Here is a 19,637-nt window from a genome sequence, read left to right on the forward strand (position 1 = left end):
GTCACATTCCGGTGGCACCATCAATAACTTACTCTGAGAAGGGGGATTTTATTTAGTTTTACTTTATTTTACATATGACCTCATTTTGTGAGGAGGCCCCATGAAGCTCAAAGTCTAATGAATAAGAAAAGTTTCGTGTAGCAGTGACGGTGTGTTTTTAAATAATTATAATTCACTCAGAGGCAGGATGTAGACTCCATCCTTGGTTTACTAATGTTAAAACAGGTTTTAACTTAGTGTTGCCTGTTAGAATTAGTGCTCTGTCGTTTACGTGCATTAATTTGAAAGTTGTTTTTAATTGCTTGGATTCAGAAGTTTTTATTTCGGAGTTGGCTGTTGGTGATATTTAAGCTCAACACTATAGGGTCCATGTATTTAGTATAAAATAACACATTTAGAGAATAATTCGTGCCAGACCTTACCCTTCATTTAGCTAAACCATAAATCATCATAAGGCTGCTTGTGCTAAACTGTTACTCTATTTGGGTGCAAATTTTGAAGGAAATAAAAATTTTGTAAATATTCTATGAAATATGTAAAACGTGTGTAGCTTTTCAAGAGGTGGCAATGATTTGAACAAAACTATGAGGTAGTTTGTTGTTTGCATTGTTAAATTTAGAGGAGATTCCATAGGTTCAATGAGAAAACCCAAATTACCCAAACTGAAATAATTTCTTTTTAGGAATTTTAATTTCCTACGTTGCACTTAATAGCTGGTATTCATATTTTTTATAAAATTTTCAAGTTAACATTTGAGAAAATGTGCATACCCACGAGAAATCTAAAGGTATTAGAACATACTGATTTCTTCTCAGAGTTGTGTTCTCTTCATGTATATTAATAGTCTCCGTAGATCTGTTAAAAACTGAATTTCTCCATCTTCCTCCGATTTGGATGGCTGGGCTGGTTCCATTTAAAAATACGTTCCTCCTATTCTTGAGAGTGGTTTGGTTCCCTCATGCTTAGTAAGTTCAGTAAACCCTGAAAAGCCATCAGAACCCCAAGGATGGTAGCTAGAACGGATAAAAACCACAGAATCCACTCTCGTTTGATATTCAGACAGAAATACAAATGCCAAAGGAAATAGGTGAAAGTATAGTCAGGATCAGTGTTCACATAAAAATTCCACAGTGCCCGGAGCTCAGGGTAGTACAGTCAATAGTTATGTTGGTAATAATATCTAGTCATACTACTGATGTATTACTAGTCCCTTCCTCACAATAATTAATTTGATACAGATTCCCAGAGAAACTTGCTCTACATTGATTTTCCATATTACAATTTTATTCTCACATTATTCAGAGGAGTCTGTAGGTAGTATGTTATATTTATTATATTATTATTATTCTGTATTGAATGGGAGATAGGTAGGACATGGGAGGGATGCAAAATATCATTGAAATGAACAAATGTTCCAGTGAAGAATTTTATTTTGTGAAAGTTATCTTGGAATCTTGGGTCACAAGAACTTCATCCTTATGGTTGCTTTGCTGAGCATGTGGAGATGATGTGTTAAACCCTAAAGATGTTAAGGCGTTACTTCTCCTTGGGTTGTTTTGGGACTTGGTGGATCTTCAGCTATCCTGTCTTGCAGGGAAGATTATTAGCTCATGGTCTTTGTGTTGAAATGCACATTCGAGAAAATCCTAGAGTGGGCATCCAGTTGTCCTATGTTTGTTTTGGTATTAACGTATTTACTTATGGTCAGACTCCAAGAATCCCTTCGTTTAGCAAAGTGTCAAAAATCCGGAAGAGCCAATGAGATGATGAAGGCCTGTGATTAACCGCTTTGGAGTGACAGCAGTAGAAAGCTTTACCCAGTACACCCTGACTGGTACTGGAGATATTTCTTCCCGTGGAACAACTGTTAACTTCCACATCGACGCCTCTAACCACTGTTGATTTTCATTGCTTATTTACTCGATTCGCCACAAATATTTTCAAATGCCTACTGTGTGCTAGATACTTTGCTAGGCTCTGGGGATTCGGAGATGGAATCCATACCAGTCTGTGCCCTCAAGTTGCTTCCAATCAAGAGGAAGGGATAGGTAAACTGTAAAGCATATGAATACTGTAACAGCGGTCTACACCACATACCGTCGGATAAGGTGTATGGAGCCAGGTGTTCCGTTAGCCAGTATTTAATTCAATCGTTATCATTGGAAAGTACCGGTATTTTATTTCAGCACGTATGCAGTAGAACATAGAAGAATAAAATGTCTCTTCAAACTACCGAATAAGTCAGGATGCGATTTTTGATTTCGATGTGAATTTTTCACTCCTGTGGCAATTACGAATGTAGTTTATCAAGATATTTCTATGTCCTTTCTCAAAACAAGTAAGGAGATAGCCATATCTTTAAAATCTGGATACTTGCTTCAACTGTTCCCGGATGCAAATTCAGTTTAGCAACCTACTTAGTTCCAGTTTATTTTTTTAGGTTATCACTTTAATTAAATGCAGCTTTCCTTCAACCTTTCAGCCTTATTAGTAACTGTTTCTTTTTAGGAATTTTAAAAGATGGTATCTTTAAGTGATTTTTTTAAAGAACCTCCCTGCTAATGATCTTTAAGCTTACACACAGCAGATCTTGTACTTCTATGTAATTCGAAGGACCAAACATGAAGTTTTTAAGCAGCCAAAATTCCTCGGAAGCCTTTTATCCATAGGTATCTTTTAAATTAGACCCATGGCTTAAAGCCCAGCAATATAGTTTCGGGGGTTGGTAGTTTGGTCAAAATATCACCTACTGAAAAATATAAATGACAGCATTTTGCTTGCAATCCCAGAGTGAGGTTTTGCATATCCGTTTTGAATAACTTTAGTGAAGTTAAGTGATTTGAAATTGAATGCAGTGGGGCAAGCTGGTGAGACAGCTCAAAGCTATGGCAGGTCAAGGAAATCACGCAAGTAGAGTCATCCCTGATTTCAATACATTTCATTGTGGAAACGCCGGCACCATTGGAGTCTGAGCGTGGCTGCATCTTGTTATATGTATAGGAGTTTTAAAATCAATTTGATTTTCACTGGTATGATTCTCTAGTGTACTTAATATGCTATGGACAGATTTCTGAGAATAGTAAGAAGCAGTTACACTTCTCATGAATATATAGCGAATGAGGCACTCTGATTTATTATTCCATTCAATCTTAGAACATGCTTATGATTTAAAAAAAAAAAAAAGGAAAAGAAGAAGAGGAAGTATTCTAAAATCCACAACCAGTAGATCTGAGTTTTAATTCTCTCACTAGGTGACTTTAGGTAAACACTTTAACTGCTTTGTGCCTCGGTTTATCCACCTGTAAAATTTGACAAAACCTCCCACCTCTAAATTACTGCTACAATTTTTACAAACAATGAATTTGGGGATCTTTCAATGTATGTATTCAAAATTAAATTATTCCCATATTTCAGCTGTCCGTTTCTTTTTATTCCTAAAAAATGTCCCTTCTTATGAATGATTTTTTTAAATTTCTATGAAATTTAAGAGATAAAGGAAGACAGTGAAAAATTCTCCAGAAAACAAATAGCATTAATTGAAAGCACAAGTTCTAAAACTCCAGAGAATTCTAAATGAACTCAAGATATACTCATTCGAGAAGCAATGCGTATGCAAACTCACAATACGTTTTGATCATGCAGTATAAAGTTTGCTGTAATTTCCCCTGTATTAATCTTGCCTTTACTCCTTCTTTTTTTTTCTTTCACTAATGGAGTTAATATTTAGTTAGTTCATTCTGTAGCACACCCTCACCAGTGGTATTGATTTTGTTCTCTCTTCTGTGACCTCACTAAAGTGCCACACGTCACAGGGGAAGAATTAAATGTAGAATTTAACACCAAGAAACTAGCAGAAGTCCGTGTACTACTGACAGAGGAGAAAATTATTTAACCTTGTTTTCTGTGTAATTGAGTTTTTAATGCCCTAATGCAAAGTGTTCTTAAAAACTTCTCTAAACCATATGTTGTGCTACCTTTTGGTAATTATTAAAGGTACTACTTATGTTCGCTTATGTCGACGGTCTTTGACCCCATCCGAATTGTACCTCTAAGACAAGTTGTTAGAGAAAGAGAAAATAAAAAATCCCTGGAAATCTAAATCAAAACCAGGTTATAAAACTAAGGTTAATTATTACAATTCAGAGTTAAACATGTATAAATGGAGTCTGTTCAACAGAAGTCTAGGCCCTGGGCTGAGGCTGTCGGGAGGCAGAGAGCAGACCGTCAGGCCGGCCCCGTGGGTGTGAGAATACAGTGCAACTGTAATCTGCAGTCACTACTTCTCTTCCAAGGTCTGCTCCTTGAGACCCCCACCCGACAACTATAGAAGCATCTGGGCATTTGACTGAAATCTTCACTCTTTATCCAGACGTTAAAAGGCACGCGTGTCTTATGTTGAGGCACAGCCACAAACCAAAATAGTTTTGACCACATTCATCCTTGAGTGTGCAATTAAATAACATTCTTTCTTTCCGTAATGGAAGCATTTTCTCCAAATGTTTTTCATCAAGTGTTGTCAACAGTCCCAAAGGAACAGAGAGGCCCTTTTAGCGATAAGCAACTTGCCAGCCCCTGGGGCTGCTTCGTGGGGCAGAGCCTCCGAATGCCGGTTGCAGCCTCTGGGGAGTATAACACCGAGGGGAGAATGAAAAGAGAGAGAATATATTTCCGCAGAAGGGATGTGAATGTCAGCGTTTTCACTCTTCATCCAAAGGTCAGGCATTTCATTTTGTACCCTGTATGTACACACATTTGTACATATTTGTACAAAATATTTGAATGATCTTGTTTTTTGGATTCAAGTTTAGCTTGAGAAGAGTAATTACCTATTTAATCAGCTTTTTGTCCTATCATCCCGTGACCACCAACAGAACAGGTCATCTGACCTACTCATTTGACTCCTAAAATTAAATGAGCTCTAAAAATGTAAGGTATTTTGGCTCTTGGAGATCATGGAAGACTTTTACATTAATATTTTCATGTCCCGGTTAAAACTCACTGCTATGGTTTTAGCTCCGCAAGAAATTTTCAAAATGTCAGATAGGAACAAAAATTGAAATACCGCAAACTTCCCCAGTAAACTGAAAATATAGAGTACGCCTTCAGATATCCAAATGGATCAACATGTGCTTTTTCATTCATAGGAATGAGTTAGTGCTTAAAATGATGATGATTGAGGATTTAAAGTGACATTACTTTGTATTTCTTTCACAAACCAGATTGAATTAAATTAAAAGCAAACGGTGTTTGCAGGATGTATTTCACCCTCCTGAAGGTAGAGGTGATGGGGTTACCTGTTGGGTAGGGTCTCTCTCCCCTCAGAAAGCAGATTTTCTAGCTGGGGAAGGCCAGACTTGCAGAGTTGAAACCCCAGGACGTCAGGTGGCAGAGTGAAGACAGTAGGGACTTGGAACTTCAGCCCTTGGATCAGCAGCGTTTGCAGAGGTCAGGAAAGGCGTTACGGAAGAGTAGGGACTTGGGTGGCATTATCATTGTGGGCGGATGGGCAGGGGCACCTGAAGCAAGAGCGAAAACATAAGGCAAAGCCAGCCAACATGAGGAATAAGGGCCCGATTAGAGTAAAAGGTTTGTGCTTACTGACAGAGAAAGCTTGGCTCAGCTGAGTGGGAGAACCTGGAGGTGACGGGGGAGGAACTTAGAGTGGATTGTGCAATGTAGACATCAGGAGCCGTGGCGCAGTTCTTGAGCAGAGGTGTGCCATGATATTTAAGAGAAAGTAATTACCCTTGTGCCGTGAAAGGAGGTGCTATGAATGGAACTTTCACCTGGAATGTGGGTCCGCCTGGTGCCGGAGGACCCTGGAGAGACCACGGGAGCAGGAACCAAATAGCCCCAGGCTCTCTGGGCTTCACTGCCCTCAGGGATGTAGTTTCCCTGATGTGGCTCTATGCTGCCCCTCCCCTCCAGGGCAGGCAGGATTCATGGGCAGCGAGGCAGGTCACAGCAAACTGGCTCCTTGAACATGTACTTGTGGAATCCTGGTGTAGACATGTCCCTGAGCAGCAGCTTCTGGTCACATCAGTTCACTGGATGCATTTTATATCCTGATTATCCATTACTCTCCAACTTTAAGCCACCTGACTGTTTTCTTTTACAGTCTGATTTAAGATATATTTTAGGCCTGGCCTCCAAGAAAGATGTTCCTTCCATATTATAATTTTCCTTCCTATAATTCCAAAGGAAAATTAAGGTCTCCCTCTGCCTTTTTGTAACTTTTTTTTTTTTTAGGGGGAAATACAGTGGGAAGGAAAGTAAATATTTTAATTTTTGGATGTCTCCAAACCTATTCATTAATTTTGGAAAAGTAAAATGTATCTAACCTAATGGAATATTTATAAAAATCGGAAGCTTATTGTCAACTAAATCTCATTTATTTAATCTAGTATTAGACTGCCTTTTTTTTTTTTTTTAAACCAGATGGAAAACATTAGCAGTAATAGTGAACAAACATATCCAGGCTCCCAGAGGTCATTTTTAACCACCATTAACAATCTGGTTTCACAGATTAGTAATATACAAAAGGCAACGGTCCAGTAAAAGATACACAAAAGGCAGCTGAAACGTCTGTGCTCTTTATTTACCTAACATTTAACCATTTAAAAAAAAAAACAAAACAAAACCTTTATAAGTGAGACATTTGAATCATCCAAGCTCCAAATTGGCAGGTTTTACCGAGAAGTTGCAGCAAAGCATCTATCTGAAATAGACCCCCATGTAAAGTATTAATAAAACCTGCACAAAGCTAATGAAAAGAAAAGCTTATTATTAATATTATCACATTTGTTTGTTGTTGACGTACTTTCTATTTGCTAGCCATTTGTTTAATGGTTTCACTCTTATGTAAACCTCCAAATTGTGAAGTTGCAAGACCTGCATTTTTACATATCCCGTTGTAATTTTTCAATTTAATTATCTCACTGAAATGTAATGCAAGACAAACGGGCCACACAATACACTAATGAATCAAAAAGGTCTCTAGTGTGATAAGGACATGACTTCTAGAGTTGCCTGTTCAGACACGAACAATCTCCATTAAACCATGCTCCCTAGTAGTTGGGACAGTGGCAGGATGGTGAAATGTCACTCTGCCCTGCAGATGGATACAGAGGGACGGGCGTGCTTGTTTCTTCTCTTGTTCAGACTCAACATTGTATGTGAGTGTGAAACAGCTATGCATTTGACTGATTGAGACTGGAGGAGACAGAGGTAACACTGCATGTAATATGCATTTTGTTTCATTTCAAAATACCATTACTCTTCGTTTCTATATTTATGATTTCTCATCAGCCTTCATGTTACTCTTCTTTTAGATAGTAGTATTTCGCAGGAATTAGATTAAGGTGCATGTTTAAAATGCTTCGCAGATATTTTCATTATTCTGTATGAAGAAAGCCAAGGTCTTTAAAAAAATTTTTTTTTAGATTTATTTATTTTGGAGACAGAAACAGAGCACGAGTTGGGGAGGGGCAGAGAGAGAGGTGGGGGGACACACAGAATCGGAAGCAGGCTCCAGGCTCTGAGCCGTCAGCACAGAGCCCGACGCGGGGCTTGAACCCAGCAACCGTGAGATCATGACCTGAGCCAAAGTCGGATGCCCAACTGACTGAGCCACCCAGGCGCCCCTGAAGAAACCCAAGGTCTTAATGTTGAAAGCCTATGGAGAGAGGTCATGTCCAAGATGAAAGTGGGAATGAGGTTGTGCAGATATGATCTAGACAGTAAAGAAAATACCTGTCGTTAAGGAACTCAGGGATGCCTAAGATATTATTGTCCTTATGATGGGGATCCAGGGCAAGCATCTTTTCATCACTATGCACATGTGCAGGAATATTTGCATATATATGCACACATATATGCATCCACTCATTCCTGCAAATACTTACTCCCAATGGTCATCGGGTAGAATGCAGAATCCCCATCCATTTATAATATCATGCTAAGTATTTTCCTGTCTGTCCTTGATACTGTAGGCCACTGCTTTGTGGAGAAATCGTTTCCCTCTTTGTGGGAACTTTTACCTTGACGATGAAATCTCCTAGTATTCCTACAAGTGCCTAGGGCCATTATATTCTATTTCTTGCTGAAGAAGGGAAATGAATAAATAGGAGAGAATTGAAATGCTGCATTCGGGCCCATGCTATAGTTTAGAATTTATGAGCTCCTGGAGTTCCTTTCAGTGACAACTGAAAACACTTTATTGAATACCTATTATGTATCCAGCATTCTGCTAATCACTGGCCGTGCAGGAAACACAGAGCCCCTACCTCCAAGTAGCACGCTGCCTGGTGAGTGTGGAAAGTGAGTAAGCAAACAGCACCATGGGTGCAGAGGAAGGAGCTAACCCAGAAGGGGGTCAAGGGGTAAGGGGATCCATGAAACCTGAGAGCACCTTTGTCTATACTGTCTGTACATGAAAATGGAAAGCTTAGTTACATTATGTGGATAGTTGCAGATAGCAAGTTGAAATTGGAACAATAGATTCTGGTTAGCTAAGTGATTGGATTTCTTTGGTTTATTTATGTTTTCTAGATTACATAGACTCAATTTATGACTGTAGATAAGGACGTTTTCCTAGCTTGCCATCATTCTAGTTAGCACATAAACAAAATAGGAGAGAATAACACCTAACGTTTATCTACAATCTAGTTTTTATTGGTTGAAGACAAGTAGTTCTGAAACTATCAGCAAGCATGTGAATATTACAAAGCAACATAAGATAACATTTCACACCTCTGTTTTAGGTTGATTTAAAAAAAATACCTATCAGTTATTAGGAAATCATTCCAGGCTTATAAATTCACTCCCAAAGGCAACAAAAGTCTCCTCCTGTTTCTTTCTAACTATCCCAAATTTTGGTGACCCAAGAAGGTAGGAGGTTTCTGCTTCCTCAGCCTTGGGGGCCTTCTGGTTGACCCTAGGCTCCTTCACTTCTGGAAGGAGAGGAACTGATCTGAATTCTTCTGGATATGTTAACTGTTCAACCTCCTCTTTTGCCCATTTAACAAGTACCTTTGTTGTAGAAGATGGATAGTGGTGGGGCCTGGGAGGGGGCTAACTTCTGGAATCTCCTTTCACAGGGCTGCCATTTCAGGCTAGGTTGACTGCACCCTTGCTTCCTGTAGCTGCCGCTGTGCCTCAGGGGAAGTGTACGTGAGTAAATGAGGACAACATTTGGTTCTGAGGACTTCCACCTTCCAGCATACCAACTACGCTTCTTCGTAGATGTAAAAAGAAAATGAAAAGAAAAACTTTCAGAAAATAGCCTACACAAAACCAATATTTGTTCTCCTCTTTTTAAAGGTGAACACACACAAGAAACAAATTCACCTCATTCACTCAAAAAGGATGTCGAAAATATGGGGAAAGGTAAAGAAAAGTTTTAATTCTGTAGAACTTCTCTTAGCTTCAAAAGACCATGGAGATAATAGGAGGATATTTTTGTTCTACACCATATTTTAAGCTTGACAAGCAACATATGAATAATATATGGACCATTGGGTGGATATAATTGAGATTAATGCATACATATCAATCAATACATGACACTGTAATATAATACTTTAAAATAATGTATTACATTGATTTATATTCATGGATTTCTGCACAAAATCTATCCTATGTCTATGCAACACTTTTTAAACTGGTAAAATATTTTGTCTTCTAATAATAAATTGCCATGTATAACAGTTCTCTGGAGAGTTATTTGTAAAGATTAGTAAAATGACTCTTCTGTTTTTCTTTATTAGAAGAACTTCAGAAGGTTTTATTTGAACAAATAGATTTACGGAGACGACTAGAACAAGAATTCCAAGTGTTAAAAGGAAATACGTCTTTCCCAGTATTCAGTAAGAAATCGCTTTTATTTTATTACATTATGATAGTTGATGATGTTTCTATTATTATGCTTAAAAATAGGCTTCTGAGTCTGACATGCTTATATAAAGTGCCACAGGCTCTTCCTCTGGCCTCTGTCCAAATATTTGGAAATTGTAGCCTATTATTTATGCTTTGAATCAGCTCGCAGATAAAATTTCTTACGAGAATCCTTTGGTGTTTATTGTATCGATAAGTGTGTATCTGTATGTGTTATGTATATTTTAAAATATATATGCAAATATATCATTAAATACATAGACGTATTTAAACACTTGATATTTTAGGTTATATATCTTAGAACAAAAGATACCAGGTATTTTTATTCTCCAAGGTAGGAAAAACAAAAGAATTTTTATTTTCAGAGCTGGAGTGCTTTCTGGTGCTTGAAATATATATAAATATGAAGATTTACGATTTAACAATTCAATGTACACATATTTATTTTATTGATTCAGATTAGTATAATTTTAGTAGTTTTGGGTTCTCCATCCACATTTAATGTTAAAATTCTATTCCAAATTTGGTGGCAGATAATGTAGCAAAAAAACTATCAGTTCTGTTCCCAGAGGCCTAGAATTTCAGAAAGACTTAATGCTAGGTGTCCAGATTTCTAAAACTCACCAGCCTTGGCCTGGGTTACGTTCGGACAAATACATCACAGCGGTGTTGTTTCAAGCATTTTAGAGTTTCATTTAGTCATATTCCTCTCTCCAGAGAAAGAAAAGTGGGAAAGAAAATAGTGTATTAAGTTTGTATTTTGAATTCTGTAAATTTAAGATTAGTTATTTCTGGGACTCTTTTTTAAAATGTCGGGATGCCCCTTGTTATTAACCTGGTAATCACAAAACTCAACGTTGGCAATTCCTGTGCTAGGGCCACAGACCAGCCTCCGGGAGAAGCTTTTTCGGTCCTTGTGACAATTTTAATAATACGAGCGTGAAGGTCTGCATTCCCCAGGGTTTCTCAAATGTAATCGTCAGCACAACTAAAAGACGTGCCTTCCCGGGTAGCAGCTTTGCAGAGTACTGGGTTCCTACACACGTCAGACTGGGTTGCCCCACACCTCTAGCAGGGATACAAACAAGGAAGATGTGTGATGGAAGAGAGCTCTAACCAGGAGGAGAAATAGGGCGTGTCAAGTTTGTGATCTCTCGGTACCCAGAGGGGAGGAGCTCAGGCGCTTTAGTGTTTTCAATTTCAGGAATGTTTGCTGAGGCCTCAAGTAAGACGGAAGGGACGAGAATGGCAGATAGCTTTTTAAAAATTATTATTTAAATCCATGTTTAGTTAACATAGTGTAATAATGATTCATCACTTACATATAACACCCAGTGCTCATCCCATCAAGGGCCCTCCTTTTTTTTTTTAATATGAAATTTATTGTCCAATTGGTTTCCGTACAACACCCAGTGCTCATCCCAAAAGATGCCCTGTTCAATACCCATCACCCACCCCCCTCCCTCCCACTCCCCATCAACCCTCAGTTATTCTCGGTTTTTAAGAGTCTCTTATGGTTTGTCTCCCTCCCTCTCTAACCATTTTTTTTCCTTCCCCTCCCCCATGGTCTTCTGTTAAGTTTCTCAGGATCCACATAAGAGTGAAACCATATGGTATCTGCCTTTCTCTGTGTGACTTATTTCACTTAGCATAACACTCTCTCTCCAGTTCCACCCACGTTGCTACAAAAGGCCAGATTTCATTCTTTCTCATTGCCACGTAGTATTCCATTGTGTATATAAACCACAATTTCTTTATCCATTCATCAGTTGATGGACATTTAGGCTCTTTCCATAATTTGGCTATTGTTGAGAGTGCTGCTATAAACATTGGGGTACAAGTGCCCCTCTGCATCAGCACTCCTGTATCCCTTGGGTAAATTCCTAGCAGTGCTATTGCTGGGTCATAGGGTAGATCTATTTTTAATTTTTTGAGGAACCTCCATACTGTCTTCCAGAGTGGCTGCACCAGTTTGCATTCCCACCAACAGTGCCACGGGGTTTCAAGGGCCCTCCTTAATGCCCATCCCCCTACCCAACACCCCAACAGCAACCCTCAGTTTGTTCTCCGTATTCAAAAGTCTCTTATGGTTTGTCTCCCTCTCTGTATACTAGCAAACTGGCCCATAGCTTTTGACAGTGTGTTGGGATCATCGTGACATTATAGCTTTGAAAAAAAGAGAAACATTGAAAACATATCTCTGAAATCTTAAATTTAGATCCAGCAGGGTGGGTCAAAGTCTCATTGAACCCCTAAAGTACCCACCTAACTCCCTATAAAGTACCTACCTAACTCCCTAATTAATCTCCCTAATAAAAGTTAATCATTTTAGGGAATTGAGTAATCGATAATAATTGATACATTTTCCTTCTTAACTGATCTCCCATACAATATGCACATGTTTCTGCTAAAAAGAAGTTAGAAAGGGTGCCTAGGTGGCCCAGTTGGTTAAGTGTTCGACTTCGGCTCAGGTGGTGATCTCATGGTTTGTGAGTTTGACCCTGACATCCGGCCTGCTATTGTCAACACATTGCCTGCTTTGGATCCTCTGTCCCCACTCTCTCTACCCGCACCCGCCCCCCGCTCTCTCTCAAAAATAAATGAACATTAAAAAAAAAAAGGTTAGAATGTTATAGTATAACTGGCCCATTTTGATTCAGATCTGTCATTCATCCTTTTGAATTAAAGTTAATCCTTTGTGATTGCCACACGTATGAAACACTTCAATTAAACAACAACAAAACTTTTTTCCTGTTTTTTGTCTGCAGCGTACTCCACTGACCAAGGAAGTGGCATGCATGTGCCCAAGTGTGAATGATGCGTGGTTTAGACATACCGCAAAGAGGCAGTTAATTTCACACGGATGAAAATAGCAAATCCACATTATGTGCTCGTTAACTAAATGTGAGAGGCCATGAGGCTGGCAGGCAGATCTAGATTTGCTGAGATGGAAAGGGGAAAATGGAACTCTGTGAAGTCACATCAGGAAGAAGCAGAGAGGAATCCCAGCCAGAATTTCGCAGACGCTTTTCCTAGGAAGTGGACCCTCAGTCGTGACACTTAAAGCCTGGTTCACTTAGAACACTGCAGACCTAGGCTAAGCTGTCAGGCATGAGTTCACTGTGGGGCTCGGCCACTTCCTGGTTGTAGGACCTTGGAAACTGTCAAATGGGCTAGGTAATTCCTGTCTTGTAGGAGGATGCAAGGAGTAAATGAGAGGACCAGTGTGAAGGGCTGTCACAACCAGCTCAACACATATGCATCGGTCCAAATTGCTGAGTTTCTCTTAGCCTTCTTGTTGTGGTTCTGAGGGCTAACAAGGACCACGGGAATGGATCCAGGGCTTGGAGAGGGTAAAGGTAAAGATCAGGAGGAGGAGGGAATGAGGAGGAAGAGGAGCCCAGGCCTGAACTGAGGACCAGCTAAAAAGTTGCTGGATGAGGCAACTGATGGACAAGGGCCCTCACACCTCTCTCCCTCTGTGCCCCCGCAGCAGGGTGCCCTGGGGCGTCTCCTCCCTTCCTCTCTCCAGCCCTTTCTGGTCGCTGCCATTAGCCCAGTCTTGCCCAAATTGTGCCTCTGGCTCCAAATCTTCCACCCAAGAAGCTATAGTGATTCCCTCCTGTTGATCATGTTGTATCTAATTTAACTCCTGACTGACCCTTAAAACGCTCCATAATTGGCCCACCAAGCCTCTCCAGTCTCACCTCCACTCTCCTCCTTGCTGAGCTCCAGTTACCCTACAGATCACTCTGCCCTCTTGCTTTCGACCTCTGCGGACTATGTTTCTCTAGTCTGGAATGCCTCCCCTCGCCTAAACATTCCTAATCATTTAGGACTCACTTCAAGCCACCACCTCCAGGAAGCCTTCATAGTCTTACAGTAGGCACTCTTTGCTGACATCCTGCTATGTTTATTTCTAGCCCTATGGGTGTTTTTGTTGATTTCTTTTTGATTGTTTCACACCTGCTGCCACCTTCTACCCCATGGCATTGTCAATAGGTTCAGGAAAATGTTCTGTTGCTGGCCGCGCAGCACCTGACATATTGTGGGCACACGATATACTCTCAGTAAACGACTGATACACAGTTTGGTGTTATATTCAAAGAGATTAAAACTGACAATGAAGGATGAGATTGGGAAACTGAAAACTGTTGTATAAAGGAGATTAGTGAGGGCTCATAAGTTGAGTCTCCTTGGATTTGCATGTGACAAATTCATGGCACTTAAGAGAACTGATGGAAAGGCCAGTGAGTTATGACAGGGAAGGCCCAGTGACTGGGGCTTCATGAAATATTTCAGTAGTAGATTTTGACTACGTCATCATTTTAGATTTTTATAAAGAACTACTCTTCCATGTTACTTTAAGGTTACTTTTATTAAAAACAAACTAGAGGGGCACCTGGGTGGCTCAGTAGGTTAAGCATCTGACTTTGGCTTAGGTCATGATCTCACAGTTTGTGGGTTTGAGTCCCGAGTCGTGCTCTGTGCTGACAGCTAGGAGCCTGGAGCCTGCTTCAGATTCTGTCTCCCTCTCTCTCTGCCCCTCTCCTGCCCATGCTCGCTCTCGCTCTCTCTCGCTCTCTCTCTCCCACTCTCAAAAATAAATAAACGTTAAAAAAAAATTTTTTTTTAAACTACATTTCATCTACTTGAATACGGCGATCCCAACTTTCACCCCTGGCTGTTACAGCAGTCATTCTGTGTTGAGTGGTTTCCTCTCTCTTTCTGTAGCATCCTCCAGAGAGGGAGCGATGGGGGAATTCTGGAACATGATACAGAAGGAAAGGCCTGATAGCTGTTAAAAGTAGTGCTAACAATGGGCACCTGGGTGGCTCGGCCGGTTAAGCGTAGGATTTGGCTCAGGTCACAGTCTCACGGTTTGTGAGATTTAAGCCCCACGCCGGGCTCTGTGCTGACAGCTTGGAGCCTGCTTCAGATTCTGTGTCTCCCTCTCTCTCTGCCCCTCCTCTGCTCATGCTCTCTCTCTCTCTCAAAAATAAATAAACATTAAAAAAAAATTTTTTTTTAAGTAGTGATAGCAAAATGAACATGATGCAAACAAAATAAGCCCCCAAACCTATTGGTTCATGAGTGGGAATCTCCTGGGTAGACCAGATATTCCATATGGGTTTTCTTATTTCCGGTCTGAGGAAGGTAGGCTGTTTGTAAAACACTGGCTTTTCAGACTGTCCACATTTGCAGAGCACAGCCTTCGCTGCTGCGTTGGCTGCACGCACGTTGTCCTCAGTGCTTTCCTCTGCTACCTCCTTTTCTACTATCATTTTCCAGAAATAGTTGGGTTTTAAGTGCGTCTCATTAGAGAAATCAACTTAATGATTTCTTCTCTCTCTCTCCTTAAATTGTGCCTTCATCACCCTTTAGAACACAGAAGAAATTTTAGGGTTTTTTTTTTCCCATTTGCCGATTAGGAATTTTTATATCCCCAAAGCCACACACATGGCTTGTTGTAGAAAACCTTAAACATACGGAAACTCAAAGAGAAGGAAAGAAAAATCGCTTGTAGTCTTGTCACCTGGAGATAACCAATGTTAACATTTTGGAGTTTCAGTTTTTAATACATATTGAATCCTTTTTTTTGTTTTTTAATTTTTTTTTAACGTTTATTTATTTTTGAGACAGAGCATGAATGGGGGAGGGTCAGAGAGAGATGGAGACACAGAATCTGAAACAGGCTCCAGGCTTTGAGCGGTCAGCACAGAGCCCGACGCGGGCCTCGAACTCACGGACCGCGAGACCATGACCTGAGCCGAAATCAGACACTTAACCGACTGAGCCACCCAGGCGCCCCAATCCTTTTTTTTTTTTAAACAAAATGAAATATTCAGCACTCCATCTTTTACCCTCCCGTTTTTCACGTAACATGAGCCTCTTTCCATTACTACAAGTAAATGTACTTTTTTTTTTTAAACCTTTGCTTGTTTGAGTATAGTTGATACACAAAGTTACATTCATTTCAGATGTACACTCGTGATTCAACATCTCTGTATGTTATGCTATGCTCACCACAAGCATAGCTACCACCAGTCACCGCATGATGCCATTACAGTATCGTTGACGATATTCCCCATGCTGTACCTTTGTCCCCGTGACTTATGCATTCCATGAGTGGAAGCCTGTGCCTCCTACTCTCCTTCACCCATTTTGCCCGTCCCCCACCCCTTCCCTTCCTGCCACCTTCAGTTCGTTCTCTGCACTCACGGGTCTGATTCTGCTTTTTGTTTGTTTGTCCATTCATTTGTTTTGTTTTTCAGATTCCGCATAGGAGTGGAATCATGTGGCATTTGTCTTTCGTCGTCTGATTTTGTTCACTTAGCATAACACCCCCGAGGTCTATCTGTGTTGTCGCGAGTGACAAAAAAATTAAAATTAAATTAAAAAGTAAAAAAAAAACAAAAAAAAAAAAACGCTCATCATTTTTTTATGGCTGCGTAACATTCCATTTTGTGTATATACAGCACATCTTCTTTATGGATTCGTCTTAGTTTGCTTTCATACATTGGCTATTATAAATAACGCCGCAGTAAACATGGAGGTACGTGTCTCTTTGAATTTGTGTTTTTGTTTCCTTTGGGTACATACCCAGTCGTGGAATTATTGGATCCTATGGTATTTCTATTTTTAGTTTTTGGAGGAAACTCCACGCTGTTTTCCACCGTGGCCGCGCCAATTTGCGTTTCCATCAGCAGTGCACAAGGGTTCATTTTTCTCCACGTCCTCGCCAACACTTGTTGTTCCTCGTGTTTTTGATGCTAGCCATTCTGACCGGAGTGAGGTGTAACCACATCTCATGGTGGTTTTGATATGCATTTCCCTCACGATGGGTGATACTGAGCATCTTTTCATGTGTTTTTTGGCCATCTGGATGGACAACCGAAAGGTCTCTTTAGATTCTCTGCCCATTTTTCATCAGATTCGTTTCTTTTGTTATGGAGTTGTAGAAGTTCTTTATGTGTTTTGGATATTAACCCCTTATCGGACATGTCATTTGCAAATATTTTTCCCATCCAGCATGTGGCCTTTTTGTTTTGTGGATGATTTCCTTCACTGTACAAAAGCTTTTTATTTTGATGTCGTCCGAGTAGTTTATTTTTGCTTTAGTTTCCCTTGCCTGAGGAGACATCTAGAAAAATGTTGCTATGACTGATGTCGAAGAAACTACTGCCTGTGTTCTTGTCCTTATGGTTTTGGACCTCACATTTAGGTCTTTAATACATTTTGAGTTTATAAATGTACTCCATGTTGGACGTTAAAGTTATCAAAGCTTTAGGTGATGGGTTTCGCCGTAGCTAAATCCGTACCCACATCTATGGTGATTCCCTCAGGATAAACTCTTGAAAGGCTTCCTGTGTTAAAGAATATGCACTTTTTCAGGCTCTTGATACGTAATGTCTATTTGCTCTCCAGAAAGGCTGTACTAAAAGGAACACCTTTTCTTTCAATCTCTGCTAACTTAAATGAAAAAAATAGTAGCTCATACTGTTTTCTTTCATTGCTCGGGATGGTGAACATTTTTCATGTCTGCTTTCCATTTGTAGGTTTTGTGAATGCCCATCATATTCTCTTCTCAGTATTCTTATTGATCTCCATGAACCCTTTATATACTAAAATATTCTTTGCCACATCACACATATTCTTTTATTTGTGTCAATTAGCTTTGGATGTTGACTATGATCTTCTATGTTTTGAGGGTTCAATTTTTTTGTAGTTTATCGTCATACTGAAGTTTTAAATGTTTGTCTAATCAAATCTATCAATCTTATCCTTTTTCAGTTTTTCTATCTTTGATACCCTTCCCCACCCAAGTTTTATAAAAATATTCACCATTTTTTCTGATACTTTAATGGCTTTTTTTTTCATTTTATCTTTTTTTTAATTTTTATTTGTTTTTGAGAGAGAGAGACAGACAGACAGAACACAAGTGGGAGAGGGGCAGAGAGAGAGAGAGGGAGACACAGAATCCGAAGCAGGCTCTGAGCTCTGAGCCGTCAGCACAGAGCCTGATGCAAGGCTTGAACCCACAAACTGTGAGATCATGACCTGAGCCGAAGTTGGATGCTTAACTGACCGAGCCACCCAGGTGCCCCTTTTTTCATTTTATCTTAAAGAATTGTATTAAGGGTACCCTCCCAGAGCAATGAGCATGAGTTAAGTAAGGACTAAGTATAACCATTCCACTCTGAGTTGTCCTTATCATCTTCTGGGATCCCAGGGAGGCACCCCGGTCAGGTTTGGTGGGTGATGGGGTGCAGGGGTTTCCTCTCCCCTCTGTGCTGCAACCAACTAAGCCACCTGCTATTCCCCACTCCTCCTCCCTTGGCTTTCTATAAAATACTGTTCTTTACATCTCTGCTCAAGCATTTCCTCCGCCTTTACTCCCCAAGAGGATAAGGGCTTCTCCCTTGCCCCTTGCATTGTGCCACTAACTTGCCCCTATTACAATACCTTTCACATTAAATTGAGAGTAGGGAAAGAGTCTTTTTAAAAAATATAAAAGGCAAAACTGTGGAGACAATAAAAGGTCAGTGGTTGCCAGGGGTAGGGTGGAGGAGAGGGATGAATTGGGAGAGCACAGAGGACTTTAGGACAGTGAAAATATTCTGTATTTTCTCTGATATTATGCTGGTAGATATATGTCATTATATATTTGTCCAGAGCCATAAAAGGTACAATACCAAAAGTGAACCCTAAGACAAACTACGGACTTTGGATGATGATGATGTGTCAGTGTGGGTCCATCCATTGTAACAAATGTCCCTCTCTGGTGAGGGCTGTTGATAATGAGGGAGGATATGCAGGTGTGGGGGCAGTGGGTAAATGGGAAGTCTCTGTACCTTCCCCTTGATTTTGTGGTGAACCTAAAACTGCTCTAAAGAAAACCCCAAGTATTAATTGATGAATTAATTAACTAATTTTAAAAACATGCATGGGATAGGGAAGGAATTCAAATAATATAGAAAAGTAGAAGTCAAGGGGCGCCTGGGTGGCTCAGTCGGTTAAGCGTCCGACTTCGGCTCAGGTCACGATCTCGCAGTCTGCGAGTTCGAGCCCCGCATCGGGCTCTGGGCTGATGGCTCGGAGCCTGGAGCCTGCTTCTGATTCTGTGTTTCCGTCTCTCTCTGCTCCTCCCCCGTTCATGCTGTGTCTCTCTCTGTCTCAAAAGTAAATAAACGTTAAAAAAAATTTTTTTTAAAAAAAAAAAAGTAGAAGTCAAAAAAATTAAAAGGATGGTGTTTTTAATTTCCAAGTCCCCAGAACCTCACAAGAGGTAAAAGATTCATCATCTTGTAAGCATTGGGAAACCATCATAGAGTTTTCAGCAGAAGGAAAGGGGATTTGCAGGGGGGGGGGGGGACCGGAGGCCAAGTGGTCAGTTGGGAAGCTACCCAGGGAAGAGGTGTCTGTGTTGCGGAGGTGACAATGGCAAAGGGAAGCGAGGATGACATCAGACCGTAAAGGACTCACACACCAGTGGCTGCAGAGGTGAAGGGAAGAGCAGAGGAAAAGATGTGACAAAGTTTCTGGTTTCCCCAAACTGTTACCCTTACTATCCACAACAGATTCAATAGGAAATCGTGTGACGTTCTCATTGAAGGCAGAAAATGCTAAAGTTAGCTGGGCCCACGCTTTTAAAAGGATCACATGGAGGGGCGCCTGGGTGGCGCAGTCAGTTGAGCATCTGACTTCGGCTCAGGGCATGATCTTGCGGATCGTGGGTTAAG

General features: G+C 40.4%; 1 protein-coding gene across 1 annotated transcript in view; it reads left to right on the top strand.

Moving 5' to 3' along the window:
* Window positions 1-19,637, top strand: part of SKOR2 (SKI family transcriptional corepressor 2) — a 43,801-nt gene that overhangs the window by 8,527 nt on the left and 15,637 nt on the right. The window contains exons 5-6 of the mRNA XM_058692185.1: window positions 9,322-9,387; window positions 9,768-9,866. Coding sequence (XP_058548168.1) covers window positions 9,322-9,387; window positions 9,768-9,866 — 165 coding nt within the window. The remainder of the gene's footprint in view (window positions 1-9,321; window positions 9,388-9,767; window positions 9,867-19,637) is intronic.

This window comes from Neofelis nebulosa, chromosome 11 (assembly GCF_028018385.1).
Source record: "Neofelis nebulosa isolate mNeoNeb1 chromosome 11, mNeoNeb1.pri, whole genome shotgun sequence".
NCBI classification, from domain to species: domain Eukaryota; kingdom Metazoa; phylum Chordata; class Mammalia; order Carnivora; family Felidae; genus Neofelis; species Neofelis nebulosa.